Source organism: Labeo rohita, chromosome 10 (assembly GCF_022985175.1).
Source record: "Labeo rohita strain BAU-BD-2019 chromosome 10, IGBB_LRoh.1.0, whole genome shotgun sequence".
NCBI lineage: Eukaryota > Metazoa > Chordata > Actinopteri > Cypriniformes > Cyprinidae > Labeo > Labeo rohita.
The window spans coordinates 26,299,088-26,325,012 of NC_066878.1; the positions used below are offsets into that span (position 1 = coordinate 26,299,088).

At 35.2% G+C, this 25,925-nt stretch overlaps 1 protein-coding gene and 1 long non-coding RNA gene across 2 annotated transcripts; both read left to right on the forward strand.

Moving 5' to 3' along the window:
- The first annotated feature begins 2,730 nt into the window (after positions 1–2,730).
- Positions 2,731–13,940, forward strand: gal3st1b (galactose-3-O-sulfotransferase 1b). The gene is made up of 3 exons (XM_051121504.1): positions 2,731–2,865; positions 4,609–4,748; positions 11,152–13,940. The coding sequence occupies exons 2-3, from the start codon at positions 4,639–4,641 to the stop codon at positions 12,293–12,295; spliced, it is 1,254 nt and encodes a 417-aa protein (XP_050977461.1). The 5' UTR covers positions 2,731–2,865; positions 4,609–4,638; the 3' UTR covers positions 12,296–13,940.
- Positions 13,941–19,898: 5,958 nt separating this feature from the next.
- On the forward strand, positions 19,899–23,629 carry LOC127172190 (uncharacterized). The gene is made up of 2 exons (XR_007828605.1): positions 19,899–20,552; positions 20,648–23,629. It is a non-coding gene; the product is annotated as an uncharacterized LOC127172190 (long non-coding RNA).
- The last annotated feature ends 2,296 nt before the right edge of the window (positions 23,630–25,925 follow it).

Below are 25,925 nucleotides of genomic sequence, written 5' to 3' on the forward strand. Positions count from 1 at the left end.
TGAATCATTTCATTCAAAATGGATCTTCGGAGGCGGTGCGGTTTTGCAAATCTTTAGATTCAGATCTGAATAATGGTTCGTCAATCTTTATTCAGATCGGCATTTCGGAGCGCGAATCGCGAATCATTTGATTTTGATCGGAACTTCAGAGCGGGTTCGCGAATCATTTCATTCAAAGCGGATCTTCGGAGGCGGTGCGGTTTCGCGAATCTTTTGATTCAGATCTGAATAATGGTTCGTGAATCATTATTCAGATCGGCATTTCGCAGCGCGAATTGCGAATCATTTGATTTTGATTGGAACTTCGGAGCGGGTTCGCGAATCATTTCACTTCAACGCACGTATCACGAATCTTTTGATTTTGATCGGAACTTCAGAGCGGGTTCGCGAATCATTTCATTCAAAGCAGACCTTCGGAGGCGGTGCGGTTTCGCGAATCTTTTGATTCAGATCCGAATAATGGTTTGTGAATCATTATTCAGATCGGCATTTCGGAACGCAAATCACGAATCATTTGATTTTGATCGGAACTTCGGATCGGGTTCGCGAATCATTTCATTTACATCGGAATTTCAACGCACGTATCACAAATCTTTTGATTTAGATCGAAACTTCTTAGTGGGTTCGCGAATCGTTTCATTCAAAGCGGATCTTCGGAGGCGGTGCGGTTTCGCGAAATCTTTTGATTCAGATCTGAATAATGGTTCGTGAATCATTATTCAGATCGGCATTTCGGAACGCAAATCACGAATCATTTGATTTTGATCGGAACTTCGGATCGGGTTCGCGAATCATTTCATTTACATCGGAATTTGCACGAATCATTTGATTTTGATTGGAATCTTCGGAGGCGGTGCGGGTTCGCGAATCATTTCATTCAACGAATAATGGTTCGTGAATCATTATTCAGATCGGCATCACGAATCTTTTGATTTTGATCGGAACTTCAGAGCGGGTTCGCAAATCATTTCATTCAAAGCAGACCTTCGGAGGCGGTGCGGTTTCGCGAATCTTTTGATTCAGATCCGAATAATGGTTTGTGAATCATTATTCAGATCGGCATTTCGGAACGCAAATCACGAATCATTTGATTTTGATCGGAACTTCGGATCGGGTTCGCGAATCATTTCATTTACATCGGAATTTCAACGCACGTATCACAAATCTTTTGATTTAGATCGAAACTTCTTAGTGGGTTCGCGAATCGTTTCATTCAAAGCGGATCTTCGGAGGCGGTGCGGTTTCGCGAAACTTTTGATTCAGATCTGAATAATGGTTTGTGAATCATTATTCAGATCGGCATTTGGAGAGCGAATCATGAATCATTTGATTTTGATTGGGCTTCGGAGTGGTTTCGTGAATCTTTTGATTAAGATGTATATATATATTACAATATATTAAATATAATACTATCTGGATTATACTAAAACAATTGCATTTATTAATAATAATAATATAAATAAAATAAAATTACTAAAATGACTGGAAAATATAAAAATAAAAACTAATTCAAAATATTAGTATAACTGTAATAGCCTAGTATCTTAATTATACTAAAATAACGCTTTATTAATATTATAATTCAGTTATTTAAATGTTTTTTTTTTTTTTTTTTACATAAAATCATAAAGAAAACAATTTTGCAACATAAAATATTTTGCATATTCATTTAATTTAACTTGGCTTAATAAAATAAATTAAACTAAAACTTAAATTAAAATAAATTTACATAAATATATATACATATTTTTTTTAAAAAAAAACTAATAATAAAAAAAATACTGAAACTTTAAAATTTAAATGACAAAGGAAAATCTAAAAATGAAAACTAGTTCAAAATATTAATAAAAACTAAAATAGCATCTCAATGATACAAAAGCAACACTGCTGTAAATTAATACTGTAATTCATATTATAAAGCAGGGGTGCTCGACCCTGGTCCTGGAGATCGACTTTCCTGCAGAGTTCAGCTCCAACCCGGACCAAACACACCTGAACCAGCTAATTAGGATCTGAAGGAGCACTTGATAATTACAGACAGGTGCGTTTGATTAAGGTCGGAACTAAACTCTGCAGGAAAGTCGATCTCCAGGAACAGGGTTGGGCACCCCTGCTATAAAGCATAAAGAAGACAATTTTTTTGGACTATTTTCATTGTCATATTATGGCAGGGGTGGCGAACATCGGTCCTGGAGAGCCGCAGCCCTGCATAGTTTTGCTTCAACCCTAATCAAACGCACCTGAACAAGCTAATCAAGGTCTGAAGGGTTACTAGAAAGCAACAGGCAGGTGAGTTTTAATTAGGGTTGGAGCTGAACTCTGCAGTGCTGCGGCTCTCCAGGAACGGAGTTCGCCACCCCTGTATTATGGTGTTTTTGGACACTGGTACATCAGGAACCTGTAACAATAAAAACTTTCTGCAAGTCACGCATAGGCTGAATGATGAATCTGCCTCATAAATCTGTACATAAGGTGTTGTATAAAAAAAAAATGCTTTTTAATTATTTAAAGTTGTAAAGAAAAGTCTGTATTCACTGTAAGCACATGTGGATATCGCACAGCTCAACGTGACAGAACATGAGACGGGTGTGTGTGTGTATGTTACAAAGAGGGACAGCCTACATCAGACGATTCATAAAACATGAAACAAGATAACAGTAAAGCTTTTTGTGGATTTATTAAATCACAGATGGGTGTGTTCTTCTAGCGCTTGATCCGGACGGATACTTTATCACTTACAAACATACAGCGTCCCGCCCCACGCACAGAAAAAAGGAATTAAAAAGGAATCATGACAGAAGGTCTCTAGGTTCATTTTGGGATTTAATTTGATCATGCAATCCTGTCTTAACAAGGACTGATCAGGTAGGCAGGCTTTATGACAATCAATTAACAAACTGGCCTTTTGATACAAATTCTGTACAATAAATGCAAGAATTATGTTGTATTAGTTTCAGATCAAAGTCTTTGAATATGCATGAGTGTTTTTAGAAAGTTCCTTTAAGCCTTTAAGAAAGGAACTTAGATGCATTTTTCAGTGACGTTTTTGTTATTCTTTAAATTATTGTACTAGGAAAATACACAGAGAAAATATAAACACGTATATCAAACTTATTACAGTTCAAATAATACAGAATAGAATGTTGTTTAAAATAAATTTAATATTAAAAAAAAGCATTTTTCATTTAGTTTAACGTACTTAACTAAAACCGATAAAAAAACAGGCATGAAAAAAAAACACATTAGCAAAATTACTAAAATTGTACGAAAATGGAAAATATATAAATAAACAAATAATTCAAAACATTAATAAAACTAATAATATCTCAATTAAAGTAGCATTGTTGTATATTATCTTTTACATTACAATATTTTTCATTTATTTATATTATAATTATATTATTAATGTTTTGCGAAAAAAGCATAAAGAAAACTTTGGAGCATATACTGTAATATTTCTTGTTCTCATTTTGTTTGCATTTCAACAAATTGAAATTATGAAAAATGACAAAAACACAAGAAAATCACTAAAATGTTGTTAAAAATAAAAATAATAAAATATTATTATATATTATATTATATAATATTACACTATTGACAGTGACAATAATAAAAATATGTAATTATTTAATATACTAATATTTTATATAATTAAAAACAGCATCTCATTGATACTAAAAGAAGTCGATTCGTTTTTCCACTTATTTAGACATTTTATACATCACTGATCTCACTTAATATGGTAAACACTGCATTTTTACGGTGCACTGAAATGTGTAGCTGGAGATTAAAGCAGAAGTAGAATCTGTGAAACAGGAGTTGTACATATAAAGCCTGGCAAACGTTTACTGTGTCAACAGAGAGTGTAAGACACTGTTTCTATACAAATAATGAAACACGTGCACACAAATCCACCAAACTAGTTTCTAAACACACTTTACACACAACAGTGCATTATGGTACTCTGATCTAAACTTAGCTACACAGGTCAAGGAAGTGTTTCTCTTTATGAATGCAAAAGGATGCGGGTTTAATCCTAGTTGCACTTTCAGGCCAAAAATGACTGGCCTACAAAAAAAAAAACACTCCTAAATTCCTTGTTATGCTAATATCAGCAAATCATTGATTCAATCTTTTTGTCAACATGTTTTCTGCCAATTAGCACCGGTGATTTTGATTTGGAACTGATTGATTGACTGATCTGAGCTCATGCACCTTTTTTGAGTGAACATTGTCAAAATTGTCCACACATGATGCATTTTCACTCAAAAACAGGTGTATGAGCTCAGATTAATGATGCATATGATCAACCAGTTTCAAAAATAAAAACAAAACGTGCTAATTGAAAGAAAAGATGATTTTCATGTGATTGATTATAATGGGAGTTTTTGCTGAATTGAAGTTAGTGACAAGTTTAGTGATAATAATGGGAGCTTATGAATGCATCCTGTGATTGTTGTGCCCTTTCGGGTCACGCTGACTGGCAGCCGTCTGTCCCTCACGTGCTACGCCCCTGCTAACCCGTAAGACTAGTCTAAGCAGTTTAAGCAAGTGGCCACAGGTTTAGACAGAGTGGACTCATGTGTCTTCGTATGATTTAATTTGAAGGATCCGGGAGAGTTTGGAAGGCCGAATCAAATGGCGAATCGTGTGAAGCGACTGATACAAAAGCTGGTCTTGGGGGCGTCCGTGATTTGCATCATGGGTTTCTACTGTTTGACCAGAACGACCCTCCTCGCTACACAAAGGTACGGTATATATGCATAGATTCTCTAATGCTTATCAAAGTTTCATTTTTCTGATCAAAAATACAGAAAAAGTAATATTATGAAATAATTTAAAATAACAGTTTTCTTTTTTAATATACTTTAAAATATATTTCTGTGATTTTCAGCATCATTACTCCAGTCTTCAGTGTCACATGATCCTTCAGAAATCATTCTAATATGCTGATTTATTATTTTGGAAACAGCTATGCTGCTTAACATTTGTTTTTGGAACATATGCTATTTTTTCAGGATTTGATGAATACATGGTACTGTATATTGTTATTGAAATTTTTCTATTTTAAATAAATGCTGTTTTTTTTTTTTACTTTTTATTCATCAAAAAATCCTGAAAATAGTATCACAGGTTCCAAAAAAAAAAAAAAAAAAAAAAAAAAAACCAACAAAAAAAAATTTAAATAAATATTAAGCAGCACAACTATTTCCAACATTGATTATAAATCATCATAATTTTAGAGTGATTTCTGAAGGATCATGTGACGCTGAAGACTGGAGCAATGATGCTGAAAATTCAGCTTTGATCACAGGAATAAATTCTATTTTAAAGTATATTAAAATAGAAAAACACTATTTTAAATTGCAATAATATTTACAGTTTTTTCTGTATTTTTAACCAAATAAATGCAGCCTGGATAAGCAGAAAAAACTTCTTTAAAATATTAGAAATCTTACTGATCTCAAACCTTTGAACAGCAGTGTTTTAAATGATGTTTTATGTAACCTTTAAAAAAAAATATGGTGTCATGTGATATACTGTATATATAAAAAAATCCCATTAAATTTACATTTTAAAAAAAGTCACAAGCTGTAGTTGCCAGAAATTTACTGTAAAAATACTGCGACAATGCTTACAGTATCAGAAGTCTATACAGTTTATAATTTATAGCCATGCATTTGATTAAATTATATACATTTTAGAAATATGTTAATACCAGTCTACCTGATCTGCCAAAATGTACTTTTTACCGTATAATGTGCTGATAGCCACAATAATAATAATAATAATAATAATAATAATAATATTAATAATAAATAATAATAATTATAATTACATGGGTGAATCAGATTATGTCATTATGTCAGATTAAGTCCAAGGCCTGCCCATAAAATAATACACGTTTAGATAATACACTATCGGCAAACATGTTAAACATTAAATAACCTGTAATGTAACACTAAACACCCTAATGCACGTTACTGATAATGAAAACGAGGGAAAACGTAATAGGTAACTAAAATGTAATAATAATAATAAAGCGCTATAACAGCATGCAATAATAACAATACAGTAATCACAAAGTGCACTCAATGACAATAAAGAGTTTAAAAAGATGAGTCTTTAAAGACTTCTTAACACAGTCTGGTGTTGGAAAGTGTCTAATGACTGAGGGAAGAGAAATAAACAAGCATGGAGCTGAAACAGAAAAAGACCTTATATTAAGGCTGCTGAAGAATACATGATCTAGAAGAGCGCAGAGAGTGAGCTGGAGTTCCATGAATTGCTTTTTATGTTACATTCAGTATTTTAAATTCAATGCACGTTATAAAGTTTCAGAAAAATCTGCTGATGTCAGTACTCGAGCGTCTGATTTCTAAATATACGGCAATTTCTTGACTTATCAGGGAAACCAAAATAAAGTCCGTTGCCATAATCAAGTCTCAACATAATAAAAGCTGAATAAGCCTTTGTGCAGTGATAGGGAGGGTCAAAGTCTGGCGATTTTTCTTAGATGGAAAAACCCAGTTTTCCAGACTATTTTCGTACATCAGTTGTGTAACAAAAATAACGCCAAAATTGAATTAATCAGACTGAACTACTGAATTTATGCAATTTATGCTGACTTTACGTTGTCAGCATAACAGTGAAACCCTACACTGTTTATACAAGTGATCTCTACCGAGGCAACATATATTTGCGAAACAAGACGGGCCCAAGAACAGAGCCCTGTGGGACACCCTACCGAACTAGTGTTCATTCAGATTGATTTTTCCCCTAGACATACAAAGTAAAATCGATGAGTAAGTTAAGATTTAAACCAGTTGAACACAGTACAAGAGACGCCTAACCAAACACACAACCTTTCAAGAAAAAAAACCTTTCAAGGTCACGTTCACACTGCAGCTAAATTCGGTTGTCAGTTACTTAGTTACTATTTATGGAAAAGTAATGCGTTACTTTACTTTAGCGTTACTTTTTAAATCTGGGCAGGGCTTGCTTGTTTGTTTTTAATATAAAAAGTTATATTTTTGGCAAATGTAAAAGCCTTTTTACACCAAAAGCCTCAGGCTTTGAGAAAATTAAATTCACGTCTGTACAGTAGACCGCAGAAGAAAAAAATGTCAACTCTTTAGCAATAAAAAAAAAGGAAAACAAATGTTAGATTATCTTGAGTAATTTTTGCTTAATGGTAAAGTTAAATTGGATCATTGAAGGTCTGCAGCAAAGACACTGGTTAATAAAATGGGATTCAATGCATAAAGGATATTTGTATTATTTAACATATTTAACTATTCACTTTACTCATGAAAAATAGAGGTGGTGACAACTGTACAGAAACTCTATACAGTGTGTACAGAACTGAACTGAACAACTAGTTGTTAATGACATATTTAAAAGCGCATCAGAAATGTGTCTTCGCCTGTATGTGAGATGCAATATGATATGTGATTTTTTTGGTGTTATAAAACAAAGCATTTGAGTGTTTTAGTGTTTTTTGTGCTTGTACTTGTTTGTTGTTGTTTTTCTCCATGAAGATCTGGCAACACTGACACTTTACCGCAGGTCTCATGAGCGCAACTAGCCCTGTGTCACTCCCGCATTTGTAACTATAGCAACATTTTGGCATCTTGTGGGAGTGAATAAGAATTTAGCCCTTTGGTATCTGCCATTTTATGGCTAAAAGTGGAAATTAAATGTTTTTTTGTTATAAAACAGTAAGCATTTGGGTGCTTTAGTGTTTTTTGTGCTTGTACTTGTTTGTTGGTTTTTTGAAGATCTGGAACACTGACACTTTATCACAGGGCTCGTGAGTGCAACTAGCCCGGTGTCAAAATGTGCTAAAGTTAAGACTTCTTTCACATAGTTCATTAAAATACTGGAGTGACAACCGCATTCGACAACTGCATTACCTCATGAAAACTAGAGGTAGTGACAACCGTGTTTACAGAAACTCTATACAGTGTGTACAGAACCGAACTGAACAACTAGTTGTTAATGACATATTTAAAAGCGCATCAGAAATGTGTCTTCGCCTGTATGTAAGATGCAAGAAAGTAACAGTGAAAGAAGTCTTAACCATAGCACTTTTTGACACGGGGCAAGTTGTTCTCACGAGCCCTGCGGTAAAGTGTCAGCGTTGCCAGATCTTCATAAAAAAAAACAACAACAACTGCAAACAAGTACAAGCACAAAAACAACATCAAACAACATGCCTTAACACGCTCGTAAATATGAGGACATGGCAACAGGACATGCGACATGCTTGCGAGGCTGCTTTAGAGAGTGCTGTCTTGCAGTGTTACCATGTTCTTATATTTACAAGGGCTTTTTTACAAGCGTTGTTTGGTCTTAGCTCATAAAACTAGGCACTTTATGGAGTTAATAAAGTAGCCTGTTGTGGATATGAGATATATGATTTTTTTGGTGTTATAAAACAAAGCATTTGAGTGTTTTAGTGTTTTTTGTGCTTGTCCTTGTTTGTTGTTTTATTTTTCTACGTAGATCTGGCAACACTGACACTTTACCGCAGGACTCATGAGCACAACTAGGCCGGTGTCAAAATGTGCTAAGACTTGCTAAGAAAAAAAGTTTAAGACTTTTTTCACTGTTATTTTCTTGCAACTTACAGATGAAGACACATTTCTGGTGCACATTTAAATACGTATGTAACTAGTTGTTCAGTTCAGTTCAGTTCAGTTCCGTACATAAAATTATAATGATATTATAATAAATTATAGTAACGCCGCTTTTTATTGTCAGTAACGGTAGCGGCGTTGTAACGGGGAAGCAGTAATTCGTTTGATTACTCGTTACTGAAAAAATAACGCCGTTAGTAACACGGTTTATATATAACGCCGTTATTCCCATCACTGCCCCAGACATACAAAGTGAAATCGATAAGATAAGATTTAAACCAGTCGAACACAGGACCAAAGTTGCCTAACCAAACACACAACCTTTCAAGAAAAACAGCATGAGATACTGTGTCAAAAGCAGCAATAATGTCTAACGAGACTACAATGAGAAGGCCAATGTGACCTCAGTTTTATAACCTGATCTAAATCAGGACTGAAATGGCTTTAAGAGATTGTTTATGAGCAGATATTGCTGTAGCTGGCCAACAACAAGTTGTTCAAGAACCAACGTCAAAAATGAGCACTAGGCCTATAGGCTTTTTAAGAACTGGTGTGGACTCCCAGAGGGAACGTATATATATGAGAAATAAGACGGGCCCAAGAACAGAGCCCTGTGGGATACCCTACAGAACTAGTGTATATTCAAATAGATTTTTTCCCCAGACTAGTGTTGGGCATGTTACTTTAAAAAAACAAGTAATTAGTTATAGTTACTCGTTACTTCTCACAAATAGTAATTGAGTTAGTAACTGAGTTACATCATTATAAAAGTAATTAATTAGCAGGGAAAGCAACTATTGTGTTACTTTTTTTAAAAAAATGTTCAAATATGTCAAATAACTTGGATGCTCCCAATATTAAATATGTTAAATTAATAAAATTTAAATTAATTAAATTTTTCCAGACTAATATTAAATATCTGATATCCTCTGTGTGTGTGTATATATATATATATATATATATATATATAAGCTTAATGCCACAGATTTTTAAATATCTGAAAGTACATTTAGCATCAGTCAGTCAAACATTATAATATGATAGTAGCATTAAGCTTTAGTAATTAGAACATCAGTAATTAGAATAAACATGTATGAATGCATATTTGTCATGTTGACTGAACTTAAGACTGGTGGTGCTGCTAGAGATATTGTTTGTAATTTAGTGTTTCTATAAAAAAAGGGGGGGAAAACAAAAAATAATACTGATAAAATAACAAAACTACACTGTAAAAAACAATTTGTTGAGTCAACTTAAAATAATTTGTAACCTGGCTGCCTTAAAATTTTAAGTTCAATCAACCTAGACATTTGAGTTGAATCAACTTAAAATTTTAAGGCAGCTGGGTTACTTACCCATCTGTTAAGTTTAGCAAACACAAATATCTAAGTTGTTACTTAGTACAACTTAACATTTCAAGCTGACTAAACTTATTATAGTTGACTGAACTTAAAATTTTAAGGCAGCAGGGTAACGCATTATTTTAAGCTGACTCAACAAATTGTGTTTTTTATTTTTTACAGTGTACTACAAATTTTAGTACTAATAACAATATAAAACGCACTAAGGATTAATGAGCTGCTGGGTTCATGAATATTAATCACGTTGTCTGCGTTTGCTCAAACTGATTTGTTTGAGCAAACAGGGACGATAATAGGTGAGCGCCAGCCAATAAGATTGCCATTTGCAGGGCATTAGTTCCGCCTACTACCGGAGATTTTTAAAAACAGGAGTATTTAAAAACTTTAAGAATTCCAAAGGAACTCCTTTATTTCGACAGGAAAATACAACAAAGAATATCGTTTACAAGGTGTACGTCAATTCGGCATGGTATAAGACTCTCTCGCTCTGTATCTTTCTTTTCATGTTTATGAGACAAAACGACGGCTTGTGTGCCTTCACACTAGAGTTTACGTTGACAAATACAGGTACACTGATGAACTGAAAAATAAAATTATAATATTATTATAATAAATTATAGTAACGCCACTTTTTATTGTCAGTAACGGTAGCGGCGTTGTAACGGGGGAAGTAATAATTTGTTTAAATACTCGTTACTGAAAAAATAACGCTGTTAGTAATGCCGTTTATTCATAACGCCGTTATTCCCATCACTGCCAAACCCATACAAAGTAAAATCGATAAGATAAGATTTAAAACAACGAACACAGGACCAGAGTTGCCTAACCAAACACGCAACCTTTCAAGAAAAACAGCATGAGATACTGTGTCAAAAGCAGCAATAATGTCTAACGAGACTACAATGAGAAGGCCAATGTGACCTCAGTTTTATAACCTGATCTAAATCAGGACTGAAATGGCTTTAAGAGATTGTTTATGAGCAGATATTGCTGTAGCTGGCCAACAACAAGTTGTTCAAGAACCCACGTCAGAAATGAGCACTAGGCCTATAGGCGTTTTAAGAATTGGTGTTTTTAAAATGAATCAAATGAACATATTGGAACATATGTACATTTTATTTCATTTTCTTTTATTTCTGTTCTTTCAGTGTTTCTCTGTCCCCTTGCATGCCAAACGTCCAAGTGAGGAACAATTCACATCGAACTCTCAAAGATGCAACATGCACGCCTAAAGTCAACCTGATGTTCATGAAGACCCACAAGACGGCCAGCAGCACTTTGATGAACATCCTCCTCCGCTTCGGAGAAAAGCACCAGCTCAAGTTTGCTCTCCCAGACGGCCGTAACGACTTCTTCTACCCGTCGAGCTTCTTCCGAACTCAGGTGAAGAGCTACCAGCCGGGCCTGTGCTATAACGTCATATGCAACCACATGCGATTCAACGCACCCGAAGTGGAAAAGCTCCTCCCGCCGGACACCGTCTTCTTCACCATCTTACGAGACCCGGCGGATCTTTTTGAGTCGTCGTTTCACTACTACAAAGGCTACATGCCCCAAACGTGGATGATACCTGGAGAAAACCAGATGGAGGAGTTTCTCAAACACCCAAACCGCTACTTCAACCCGACGGGATTCAATTCGTTCTACCTCAAGAATTTACAGTTTTTCGACTTTGGCTTCGAGAATAATTTGGAAAAGGATGATCCGAGAGTCAAGGAAGGCATTGAGTACATCGAAAAGCAGTTTCAGCTGGTCTTACTTTCGGACCACTTTGAGGAATCGCTCATTCTGCTGAAAGACGCTCTGTGCTGGACGATGGACGACTTGGTGTTTTTTAAACTTAATGCACGAAACGCCACGTCTGTGTCTCGCATGAGCCCTGAACTGAGGACTCGTGCTCGGGAATGGAACGGAGCCGACTGGCGGCTCTATCAGCATTTTAACGCCACTTTCTGGGCGCGCGTGAAGGCCTACGGCCGCAGCCGAATGGAGGAGCAGGTGAAGGAGCTGCGAAGGAGAAATGCCGAGATGGAAGCCATCTGCATTGACGGCGGGAGAGCCGTGGGGGCGTCAGACATCATGGATAGAGACATGAAGCCCTGGCAGCCCATTGGCAAAGCTTCTATATTGGGATACAACCTGAGGAACAACATCGAGCAACAGTATGAGGAGCTCTGCAGGAAGATGCTGACCCCTGAGATCCAGTATTTGACTAATTTAGGAGTCAATCTGTGGGTCACTAGATTATGGGGCTGGTTTAAGGATAATTTTGTTCGGTTTGGCTTCAGTTAGTTTAATTGGTTCCTGTGTTGTATGGATGTATGTATTGATAAAATTAATTATTTATTTTATTTTTCAAAGAATGCACAGTGTTGGAAATTTAGAAGCTAGTGTTCATTTGTTAGATTTCCATAGCCTTACAATAAAACAACTCATGTTTGTTTTGTTTAACTGATATAAGCCAGGGGTTTTTTACACTGGAAATGTTTAGAGAAAGTGAAAAAAAACTTAGACTTTCAAAAAACAAAAATAAGATTTAACATAGATTTCCAATATACAATAGATTAAAATAAATACAATTTGATTTAAATCAAAATGATTACATCTAAATGCCTTGAAGTTTAACACAACACACCCCTACGCAAGTTACTGATAACAAAAATGAGGAGAAATGTAATCATTCAAAAATGTTTTTTTCATAGGTCATGCAAAGACTTATGGAAATGACCTTTAACCGTAAATTACATGGTAATTCATAGTTTTTAGCTCCAAAAAGTATAGATTTGACAGTATTTCTACAGTGAAATTACATATAATTACATAAATAAAAATGTAATTAAACAGTAAACAAATACAATAAATAAATAAAAATATAAAGAGTCAATAAATAAATATGTATTTAAAATAAATAAGTGAAAAAAGCGAAATAAATGTGAGCCTGGACCACAAAACCAGCCATAAGGATCAGTTTTCTGAAATTGAGATTTATACATCATATGAAAGCTGAATAAATAATCCACTGATGTAATGAAAATCTGTAATAAATCTTATAATAAATAAATAAAAACTAAATATTGAGAAAATCGCCTTTAAATTTGTCCAAATTAAGTTCTCAGCAATGCATATTACTAATCAAAAATCAAGTTTTGATATATTTATGGTATGAAATTTACAAAATATCTTCATGGAACATGATCTTTACTTAATATCCTAATGATTTTTGGCATAAAAGAAAAATGGATCATTTCTCGCTATTTCTACAAATATACCTGTGCTACTTATGACTGGTTTTGTGGTCCAAGGTCACAAATACATTTATAATAGTAGATTTTCACAGTATTATTTGAATCTTTATTCAAGAAACAGTTGTGTATTTTTATTTTTTTGTTAAGATTATATATAGCCTACACAATGAAGACCATTTGGGGGTCTATGACATCTAAAAGATTGAAACCCCCTGGTGTAAGTGACCACTTAGGGCCCCTAAAGTGGGCTGTTTTTATTTTATTTTTTAGTTGTTATTGATGTTATTAACGTTTATAAATGTTTTAATTATCAATATACTAAGTTGCTAGTAAGACTGAAGACTCAGGCAGCTGTTATGGCTCAATTAGACTGTCTAGGGCGCCCCCTATTGGCCAGAGAGGGAAGAGAGCTGAATCGAAAAGCGGACGCTCAAATGATTTCTCATGGTCAGGAAGCGCGCCTCAGAGAGCGGGAAAAGAATAAGGAACATTTCATTTTGATTGCCTAAATATGTACTTGAGAAGTGTTATTATTTCATTACATTGAAATATTATTGCTACCTAGTACAGTGCGGTTTCACATTATTACTGGACAGTGTTTTTACTGCACAGTGTTTTTAATGACCTGATTGCAATAGTGATTTTGGCTTGTTCAGTTCACCTACAGAAGTGTTTTGTTAGAAGCCTCAAGTATTAAGAATGTTCTTTAATTTCATCTTTGTGTATTTGCTTTCAGTCACATCTTAAAATAAATTTAAAAACAAAACAAAAAAAAACCTGTCGTCTCATACTTCACCATAAAGAGAAACATGACACTCCAACGGTTTTCTTAAAAAAGAATCGGTTAACTGTCAGTTTCAAAACTACTAACGGACTTTTCAGGGATCTGCCAATCGATTTTAAGCACATGTCCATTGCTGGGCTCTCATTGGATAGCACGGCGTTCCTCATCCCCCAAATGGGCGGGGCTTAATGTTCAGTACATTTTCAGGTAGGGTGGGTATGAACTCATCACTGTTTGTTTTTTAATAACATTTGTTAAAGTGTCTCAATATCATTATTTAAATGTAAATTACGGTCCGGAAGGACAATTCACTGTTGTTGAAGAAACGGCGTTGTCGGGTGGTATCTGTTACCTTTCACCGCGATGATCAAGACGGACCAATCACATGCGTGTGCGTTTTGCACGAGAACGATTCTTAAAAATATTTTATAGAAGTTACACAAGCGGATTTCATTTTAAATCCCATGTGTAAATGGTCTGAATACATAGATTTAAAAGATTATACTTCCTAGAGTTAAAATGTCCTCAACAACACACGCAAAACGCCCTCAGATTTCAACGCCTCTTAATGAAAGATTAGTCGTTCTGGGCCACCAGGCGCCCACAGCAAGATCCTTTGTGTCTCATCGGACAACATTAACTATGGCAAGCCGTTGTAACATTTAATCCTTAAAATGTACTAGTATCTATTAGAGTACTAGTAGCCTACTTATTCATTAGCTACTAGTACTGACTCTACTTTCAGCACTAGAACCTGATAAATACTTACTAGTACTATTTAAAAAGATAGTCACTATTGGAATATCTACTAATCAGAACTAAATACTCGACATCTAAATAGAAGTCAATGGCAAAACATTGGAAATTAGTTCCTAGTAACAACAGAACAGCTGAAGAATCTGTACTAGCAACTATTTAATGGGTACTAGTGTCTATTTATATATATATATTATATATTTTTCTATTTAGTGTAGTATCTGATGAATGAATACCAGTATCTAATAAATAATAACTAGTATCTAATTTATAACTACTAGTATCTTTTAAAAGGGTACTAGTAGCTTACTAGTACCTAATGGAATAGATACTAGCAGCTAAAAAATAAGGACCAATAGCATGAAAATAGATAATAGTATGGACTTGCAGCTGCGCACGCATTGTGGTGGTAGAAAAACACTAGTAACAAGTGGAAGGAAACAGGTAATATCCATGAAATAAGATAAAAAATGTATTGTTGTGTCTTTGGATGTCAGAATCAGAATGCAAATCATTTTTTACAGAATACTGTTGTCAAAGATGGCATCTGAAGCTAAACATAGATTTTAAAAGGACAGACTATGGATGTGGACCTGCTATGATTACTCTACCTTTAAAGTATACATTTGATTTAAACAATAAATCTATATAATATTTACATATGTAGTTCATAGGGGACATAATGTATATTAGCCCTACAGTTACAGCATGAAATACTATTTGAACCTATAACATTTAGCTCACAATTCTGACTTTTTCTTCTTGCAAATGCAAGTTTATATCTCCTAGTTCAGACTTTGGAAATTTTACTTAACAATAGCAAGTTTGTCAATTAACCCTTCGCAAAAACCCACCCTCCTTAGTTACTGTTGCATTGTCTGACAAACAGTGCCGCTCACACACTACAAGGTCTCAACTTTAAAATGTTGCTTTTTTTAAAAATAAATTTAAACAATAAATACCATTTTGTGGCGCTTTAATGTGTTGTGATAAATATTGCATTTAATTCACTTCATCTGTGATAGAGCATGCAAACACCGCGAAAGCATCACTAACGAGAGCAGAAAGTGTCCGACTTGACGCCTCCGTTTTCAACTCCGCCCGCGACTGCTCTCGGCTACTCTCATTGATCGCCGTCTGTAGCCGTAGATGAAGTCGAACACACCTAATGTTAATACGGCTTGCCATACTTTAACCGCCCAATGGCGCCGCGCCGCAAGCAGAGGAGGCGGAGATTCGCAGATCCCGCCCTCCGTCGGGTAATCGTCGGTTCGTCTGAACCGAACTGCAGTGCAGAGCCGGAATGGGGGGCTTGGCCCCAGTCCAGCACGGTCAAAATTAGCTCTCTGTTGAGTTACATGCAGTCAGCCAGTGGAAGCGGCTGAGATCCTGACGCCCCAGTCTTGCAGCCTTGTATGGGGTGTCCGAGCCCCGCAAGGCTGCTGCTGCTGCTCGGGTTCGCTTTCTTCCACGAACGCCTTTTCCAGCAGCAACTTTACAGCGAAAGGACAAGAACAAAGACTTTATCTGTAAGTAAACCTTCACACATTCGCCAAAAGTTCAAAAAGTCGACACTTCTTTAACGCTAGTCAGTTATTCTTGTTTAAAGATCATGCACGAATTGTGTTTTTCTGAATGTAAAACTGCATCCAGCTCACAGAAAACATGAAAGATGCGAATACAATCGAAAAACAGGAATAACGAAAGTGCCTCTGTAGATGTGTTGATATCTCAGCGCCTCCTTTGTTCTTTCTGCCGAAAGTCTAAACTTGATCTGCTACATTCAGATTAATAAACGACAGAATCGTGCTGAAGACAGTAAAAGAGCAGCAGCCCACTGCAAGAACTGAATGTACTATTTGTACCCAGACACAGACTGACTGTATTCCCCCCAGTCTGCCACCTACACACACACTCACACACATTAACACACAAACCCAGCTCTAAAGCATTATCTAGGTTATTGATGTGAGCGTAGGAAACTTGCATCTAAACTAAAGTGTTGGTTTAACCGGTTTTCAGGATCAGACACGTCCGAGGGGTTTTGGAAAAGCCAGACAGGGTTTGCAGCCTCTCGATGCCAGACTCATTTCTCGGTTCATGTCAGGACAAGGTGTCTTTTTTTCCTTCCACCGTTTTCACCTCATTCAGCAGAATGCTGTGTCCTCGGAGCAGGAATACCACGTTTCCGTGATAGATCGGGACTGTCTAGGGAGCTCCAGAGCAGTTGCATGCATGGCACAGTCCTAAATTTAGACACAAAGATGAAGTCATGCATACGGGCATCGACGGAGACGTGTCTCCTTTGCTTTTATACTTACTTCAGCATTGTGCATTTCAAAGTGGGCTGTTTTAAAATGCCTCTGCATGCATAAAGAGCATGTTAAATGATTAAAGTGGCCTTTCAGTCATTTGATCGCAAACCTCTGTTTTTGCATGCATATTCATTTCAAGCATTGCAATGCCTGAAATTAATATGCATGCAGTTATGGTCATTTTAGGGGTTCTTCTTTTCTGCTGAGAGTTGCTCAATACTGCATAGTAAAAATAAAGTATATATATATATATATATATATATATATATATATATATATATATATATATATATATATATATAGTGGAGTATAGAATGGAATAACGTTGACATGGGGTTGAAATGGTGTCAGCAGGGGCGTGTTTCCACACTCAGTCTGTTCTGCAGCAGTTCGTTGGGTTCATAGGGTTCATGCGCGCTCGGTATGGCGGGCTGAGGCGGGGGAAAATGTGACCTCGTTTGACTGGATTTGGAAACGCTCCAAGCTGCAGTCGGGGGAAGCGGAATGGGAGGCAGGTGCCTGGCCGGCGAACGCGAGCATGTGCGTTTGCTTAAGAAAGGAAAAGCATATGCTGCGTTGTTGTTGTCGGCTGCATTCATCTTTGACGGTGCATGTTGCAGCCTTGCACCGAGTGCATCAGATAGATTTTGTCGTCGTCTGAAGTCTGTCTGACTCAGCAGGAATGTGGGAGGATGACTGTTGCTTCAGAGCAGAGATTATGACCTTAAATTTAAGAGATGTTATGCATGCATCTCAAAAATGTGATATTTTTGTAATAGGGTGCAACAGTTGGGCTCCAGAAAATTATTACTGTGAGGTTGTTAAAAGAGTTGCTCACTCAAAAATGAACATTTGCTGAAAAGTGACTCACCCTCAGGCCATCCAAAAAGATGGGTTTGTTTCTTCATCAGATTGCTCAGCAATGGAGGTCAATGGGTGCCGTCACAATGAGAGTCCAAATAGCTGATTTACATTACATTACAATAATCCACAAGTAATCCACACCACTCCAGTGGATCAGTTAATGTCTTGAGAAGACAAAAGCTGCATCTTGTCTGAAGACATTTTTAACTTCAAACCATTGCTTCTGGAGAAAAAAACAGTCCATAATCCACAATAACAAGCAAAAGATGCAATGCTAAATTTCTCCAAATCTTTTCCAATGAAGAAACAAACTCATCTACGTCTTGGATGGCGTGAGGGTGAAGACAATTGCAGCAAACTGTCATTTTTGGGTGAACTATTGCTTTAAATAGTGGTATATGCTTTGGTTGAAGCCATCAGCCTGGATTTATGTAAATAATCATATTTAACAGTGGAATTCATCGTGAAAAATTTAATTCCCATGATTCTGCATAAAAAAAAATTGATTTTTCTGCTCATTTTTTAAATAATTATATTTAACAGTGGAATTCCTGATTCTGAATTGAGAAAAAAAAAAAAAAAAAAAACACCATCAGCCTGAATTTGTTTTACTTATTTTTTTTTTAAATAATCAAAATTAACAGTGGAATTCCTGGTGAAATTTCCCATGAATCTGAAAAAACAAAACAAAACAAACAAAAAATGCCCTCAGCCTGGATTTTTTTAAAATAGTCATTAACAATGGAATTCCTAGTGAAAAACCCAATTTCCCATGATTCTGCCAAAAAAACAAAAACAAAACACCAATCTGCCTGGATTTTTCTACTTATTTTTGTAATAGTAATATTTAACAGTGGAATTCCTGGTGAAAAACTCAAAAAAAAAAAAAAAAAAAAAAAAAAAAAAAACTCAAAAAAACAAAACAACCAAACAAAAAAAAAACACCCTCAGCATGGATTTTTCTACCTTTTTTTTTTTAAATCACATTTAACAGTGGAATTTCCCATTATTCTGCAAAAAAAAAGTCAGCCTATTTTATTGTTTGTTTGTTTTTAAATAATCATAATTAACAGTGTAATTCCTATTGAAAAACTAAATTTCCCATGATTCTGCCCCCCCCCCAAAAAAACAACAACAACAACCCCATCAAGCCATTAGCCTGGATTTTTTTTTTCTTCTAATTTTTAAAATAATCATAATTAACAGTATAAGTCCTGGTGGAAAAACTCACAAAACAACAACAACAACAACAACAACAACAAAAAAACACCCTCAGCTTGGATTTTTTTAAATACCCCCCCCGATTTTTTTTAAAACTTATTTTTTAAAATAATCATAATTAACAGTGGAATTCCTGGTGAAAAACTCAATTTCTGAAAAAAGATTTTTCAGATTCTGAAAAAACAAAAAACAAACCAAAAAATGCCTCAGCCTGGATTTTTCTACTTATTTTTTAAAATAGGCATTAACAATGGAATTCCTGGTGAAAAACCCAAATCTGCCTGGATACTTATTTTTGTAATAGTCATATTTAACAGTGGAATTCCCATGATTCTGCCCCCCAAAAAAACAACCCCACCAAGCCATTAGCCCAGATTTCTTTTCTTATTTTTAAAATAATCATATTTAACAGTGGAATTACCCCCCACCCCTCACCCACAAAAACAAAAACCAAAAACAACAAAAAAAAAACACCACCCTTTTTTCATTTCATTTTTCACCCTATTTTCTTAATAATTATATTTAACTAAGGAATTCCTTGTGAAACACTCAATTTCCCATGCTTCTGCCCCAAAAAAACCAACCAACCAAAAAAAAAACAACCACATTATTTATTAACAGTGGAATTCCTGGTGGAAAAAATCCCTCAGCTTGATTTTTTTTTTTTTTTTTTTTTTTTTTATAATCATAATTAACAGTGGAATTCCTGGTGAAAACTCCCCCCCAAAAAAAACTCAAAAAAAAAATCAGTCAGAATTTTTTTAAAACTTATTTTTAAACTTATTTTAACAGTGGAATTCCTGGTGAAAAAAAATCTACAAAAAAATCTCCACAAGCAAATTGCGCTAAAAATACACAGGAGTAAATATTAGTGTATAGTGTATATATATGATATGTATATTTTGCAATAAATGTAAAATATATTGTCAGTATAATCAATAGTTTTATACTTTGCCATAGTTTATTTTGACTGTCATTCACAGTGCTTCATGGGATTGTAGTTCTTTCTCTCATTAAGGGCATTAAATACAGTCTTACATCTTTGTCTTTTTGTCTGATTTTTAAATACCAAATTTTGTAATGCTTTAATTTTCCTTATAGCTGAACGGTTTAGTTCCTGGCTTTTTGTGAACTAAGTTGTAGAGAAAAATACTCTATTACTATTAATGAAGGATCTGCTTCTTGAATGCAAGCCCTTTTAATTCATTCAGACCAGTGTTTCAACCCTGTATTTTGTGACTTTTTTTGACACGAGGGTGACAGAATAAGATTAATAATAACTGATAATACGAATCATTTCTCTGTGTCCCGCAGGTTCTTTTTTTCAAAATGACACCAACAGGAGGAATGGGGGATCCCATTAGGTAGGTTGAGTCCTGCAGTAATCGCAGTGTTTTGATGACGTCACAGCATCCCGAGCGAGCGGTGATTTCCCTCTATTGTGCGTTCGCTTCCTCAGAGCTGACAGCTGTGTTCCTGAACCTGGTGGCGCGGAGAGGAACGACCACGAAAGATCGACATTCCATCTGTCTGATGCAGGATAGAGAACGGCCCTCTGAGGAAATTGTATCCTCATGTATATTATTTTTTATTTCCTAAATCATGTATATGCTTATTTTTTATGATTATGGTGCGCGGTGCAGATGAATTATGACGCTGGGGCTCTTCCCCCATCTATGTGATTAATAACATTTTAGAAAAAAACCTGGGACTCTAAGCCTTGATGATATGCTCTTCGGAGGGGGCGGCAGTAAAGACACACAGCACCTCAAGACAGACCTGACAGACTGGAGCTTCACTAAAGACCCACATGTCTGTGTTTGCAAACTCCACAGGGGCCCCCAGGGGTCCGGCGGCGCCGGCGGCAGCAGCACGTCTTCCACTTGTCCACTTCTACTTTACACGGCTGGACTCTTTCATACCTCTGTGAATTCCTGTGAACAAACCCACCGAGAAATGTTAACAGTGTTCTCTATTGACATGCAATGTGACAAACACTAGCGACCGATACGTGTTTATAAAGGCCGAGAACAATGACAGGGTTCCCACATGGTGTCAAAACAGTTTTCACTCAAAAATTCAAAAAATTATTCATTTCACACACCAAAAAAAATTGGTGTAGAAACAATTTTCACTCAATAATTGCTAGTCAATCGTAAAAGTAATTACAAATAAAGGCAATTAACACATTGCATTTATAGTGACATTTTTAAAGTACATTCTTCTGATACTCATATAATCTTTGTTTTATTTGTACCTTTTGGTCAAATATCAGCGAATCCTAAAATTGCGATTTATAGCTCTGGAAAAGACAAAAGTCATGGAAAGTGAATGTGATTTCTGTTTTTGAGTTACGCACTGCTCCTAATTACTTGTTTAGAAATGTTGCATAACATGATTTCTAGTGCAACGATTAATTGCGATTAATCGCATTCAAAATAAAAGTTCTTGTGTACATAATATACATGTATTTGTATTATGTATATATAAACACAGATGCATGTATATGTTTAAGAAAAATGTTATGTTTATATATTAAATATGAATATAAATATATACATGTAAATGTTTTCAAAATATATACTGTATGTGTGTGTACTTATATATACACATAATAAATCTACACAGTGCACACACTATTTTGGATGCGATTAATTGCAATTAATCATTGCCCTGCACGATTTATTATTATTATTTTTTTTATCGATCGATTGCACTAAAGTAATGCAAGATTATTACTTCAATTCTGTGGGAACCCTGCATCTAATAAAATTGAAAAAAAATTCTAAATTGCCGTTTTTAAACGTTTCATTTTGTTGCATTTTCATTTATTTAAAATTCTCTCAAAGCATTTGAATTCAAAACTAGCGCTTGCATTAATCGGCCGACGGCCGTTTTGACATTATCGCTATCAAAACGCACACTCACAGAAGCACTTTGACGTCCCTCCCCGAACCTCGCTCGGATGCATCCATACGTCTTCATTACTAAACCATGTCAACGTCAGTCAGTACTCACACCTTACAGTATTTACTAAGGCTAAGAGTCCCCACTTCTTCTCATGCAGTTACTAAAAAAAAGCTACAGAGTTCATCTTTTTTGTTTTGTTTTGTTTTTTTAGAATTTGCTTGTTAAGTTTTGCTTTTTAACTTTTTTGGTTGCTTTGCCAGTATATTAAAGTGTAATCATGTACGTTGTGATATAGAAATAGCTGTAGAGACGCATTGTTTCCTTGTGGTAAGTGACTGAGATGCTGCCACGGATTTGAGACACTGATGAATGGTGCTATTTTGGACTTTAATCTGCTCCTTGGTAAGGAAGCTCAGATGGGTTTTATTTTATATTTTCATGTTCGGAAGAGGTGTTGTTGGTTCTTTGTTGTCTGGTTGTCGTAACTCGGATCGGATCGACTTTATTCCCCCTTGTTGTTTCTGTGTGGCTTTCTCATTGGACAGAAAAACAGATTTGCCGAAGAGCTGGTGTTTTGTTTCCTTTTCGTTTCGTTCTTTTTTGACTCGGAGATGACTATTTGCAAAATTCTGAAACAGTCGGAGCAATCACAAAACTGCAATTATTAACACTGTTTACCCTTTAACGTAAAGGTTTAATTCAAGGAGTAGTTACAGTTCCTGGCACTATAGTCCCTTCTGGCAATATAGCGAAATCTCATACTTACAAGACGGGGTATCTCACGCGGCCGGTTTCACGTTTTTCGTTTAGCGGCGAACTTCGAACACATCGAGGACGCGCTCAAATCGCTGTTGTAGTCGGTCCCGGGGTGCCGGTGGTCTATATAGTGTACATACACAGGGCAACTGAGGTCGGGTTTCTCATCCGCCGTATCCCACACCAGTACAGAAACGCTCATCGGGGTCCTTTTTCAAAGGCAAGACATGTAGCAGCAAAACCAACAATCTCATTCACATGTTCAGCAGCAGATTTGTACATGAGTTTTAGGATGAGAACCAAAAGCTTTATATTTATTCATTTAAGTAGCACGTCGCTCGGTATTTGCAGTTTTGTCTTTGCTTCCAGTTCACATACGTTTAAGACTCCTAATTCGAAGTCCGACTGGAAAGCCCACGTTAGTTTCTTAGTCTTCCATTTATTTTTTCCACTACAAAAGTGGGGACCTTCCCAGCTTGCTCTAGTCTTTCCTTAGTGCTTTCGGCATATTGATCGCATGCTCTCCGCTCTTCCTTTCGTTTCTGATCTGAATGATTCTCCTCGCAGTTTCTTCTCATAGATTAGATATGCCAACTGTGTTGTAAATAGCCAGTGAGTAGCTTGTAGTATGCTGAATTATTCTGTAATATTAATTGTGTATGATTGGTGTACAAAACATGAAGTCTAGCCTTGTCATCTTTATAAGGATGCACCGGTATTTTCATGTTATTTTGCAACTTAAGCTGTAGTTAAATAAATATGCAAGCTCTCGCTATCCTCTGTGTCGTTTATTGGTCTTGTCAGATGTTCTTTTTGAACTTTCTATTCAGCAGAGAATCCTAGAAATGAATCGTATCTCAAAAAACTGTTTTCAACAATGATCAAAATCAGAACTGTTTCTTAAGGAGCAAATCAGCTTATTAGAATGATTTCTGAAGACTGGAGTAATTATGCTGAAATCACAGAAATCAATTCAATTTTACAATATATTCAGCAAATATTTTTCACAATTTTGTTCTTTTTTTGTGTATTTTTAATCAAATAAATGCAACCTCAGTGAGCAACAGGTTGGGCCCTATGAAATCCGACTCTGTATTAATGGCGAAATTACATTTTATTAATCAAAAAGCATGTCTAATTAATTGAAATCATGAAACTTACAGTTTAACAGCAATTTATTAAAAGATAAAAAAATAAAATTTACACCCAGTGAAATGTTTTATTTTTGTCTTCAAATTCAAATTCATTCATTCTTTAGGATCCATTTTAATAGTTTCATTAAATTTAATAATCAAAAGCACTTCTAATTCATTTTATAAAAAATATATATTATTATTTGTGAACCTAGACCACAAAACTAGTGATAAATAGCACGGGTATATTTGAAGCAATAGCCAAAATTATCGATTTTTCTTTTATGCCAAAAATCATTAGGATATTAAGTAAAGATCATGTTTCATGAAGACATTTTGTAAATTTCCTACCATAAATATATATCAAAACTTAATCTTGATTAGTAATATGCATTGCTTAGAACTTCATTTGGACAACTTTAAAGGCGATTTTCTCAATATTTTGATGTTTTTTGTTTTGATGCACCATCAGATTTCAGATTTTCAAATAGTTGTATCTCAGCCAAATACTGTCCTTATTTATTCAGCTTTCAGATGATGTATAAATCTCAACTTAAAAAAAATGGACCCCAAAAATGGACATTTTATTTGTTTCTTTTTCTTTTTCCTCAGAAATACTGTGTTGTCTATTTACATTTTTTGGTAAATAAATTCTGGTAAATAATTTGTCTGCTAAATATTCTTAAAAATTAAATAATACTTAATTAATAATCGTATTAGTATTAGTGCTATCATTACATTAAGTACTATATTTCCGTCACTATTAAACCGAACTTTTATTTTGACGGGTTGATGTGAAGACCTTTAAGTTTCTGTTTGTAAATAACAAGTTTTTCTCAAAAGAAATAGTAAAATGCTCATGAAGTGAGTCTTAAAACAGTTCTAGAGATTATGTTTATATGTTTGTGTACACAGAGTGCCATTCTTTCACACAGAGACACGCAGAACATGCAGGACTTGTATTGAAATGGTCTTTTTGCGGCTTAATATTCACATTCACTAGTCCATATCGCGTTTGATTGATTTGTACTGACCTACTTTTGATTTATTCGTCCAGAATTTGGACATTTTCATGACATTCCGCGTTAAACAGTAAATTACATTTTTATGACTGGATTCAGGGTTCGTACAGATATTGTAAAATGAAATTCCAGGACTTTCCAGACACTACATTTTTGATTTTCAAGGATTTCAATCAGAGATCTCACTTATGTCTTCTATTTCAAATTCTAAATAAAAATACATTAAATCGGCAAAAATAAAGTGAAGCACATGCAAATCAGATGATACGCGAACCTTCTCCGAAGCTCCGATCAAAATCAAATGATTCACAAACCCGTAATGATATAAATTAAATAATTTGCGATACGCAATTTGAAGTCCCGATCTAAAACAAATGATTTGCGATATGCGGTCCGATTGGAGCGTTTCGAAACTGTGAATCATTTTGCAACACAATGGTTTCACTGATTCAGAGTTTCGAAAAGCTCCACTTTACCCATCACTAAGTGTTTTTCTAAATCTGAATCTAAATCAAATGATTCCTGATCCATGCAGTCTCAATCTAAATAATGATTCGTGAACTATCATTTCAGATCGTGAATCATTTGACTTAGATCAGAACTTTGCGTAAAGTGAATAATTTGATTTAGATTAGGACTACAAATCATGTATTGGGAATCATTTGATTTGAATCATTCAATTCACAAAATTATTCACAAATCCTTTCTGACCTAAATCCTAAATCAAATGATTCGCAATACTCAGTTTGAAGTTCCGATCTGAAACAAATGATTCGCAATACACAATCCGATTGGAGCTTTTTGAAACAGTGAATCTTTTTGCGACACAATGGTTTAACTGATCCAGAGTTTCGAAAAGCTCCACTTCACCCATCACTAAGTGTTTTTCTAAATCTGAAAAAAAAAAAAAAAGATC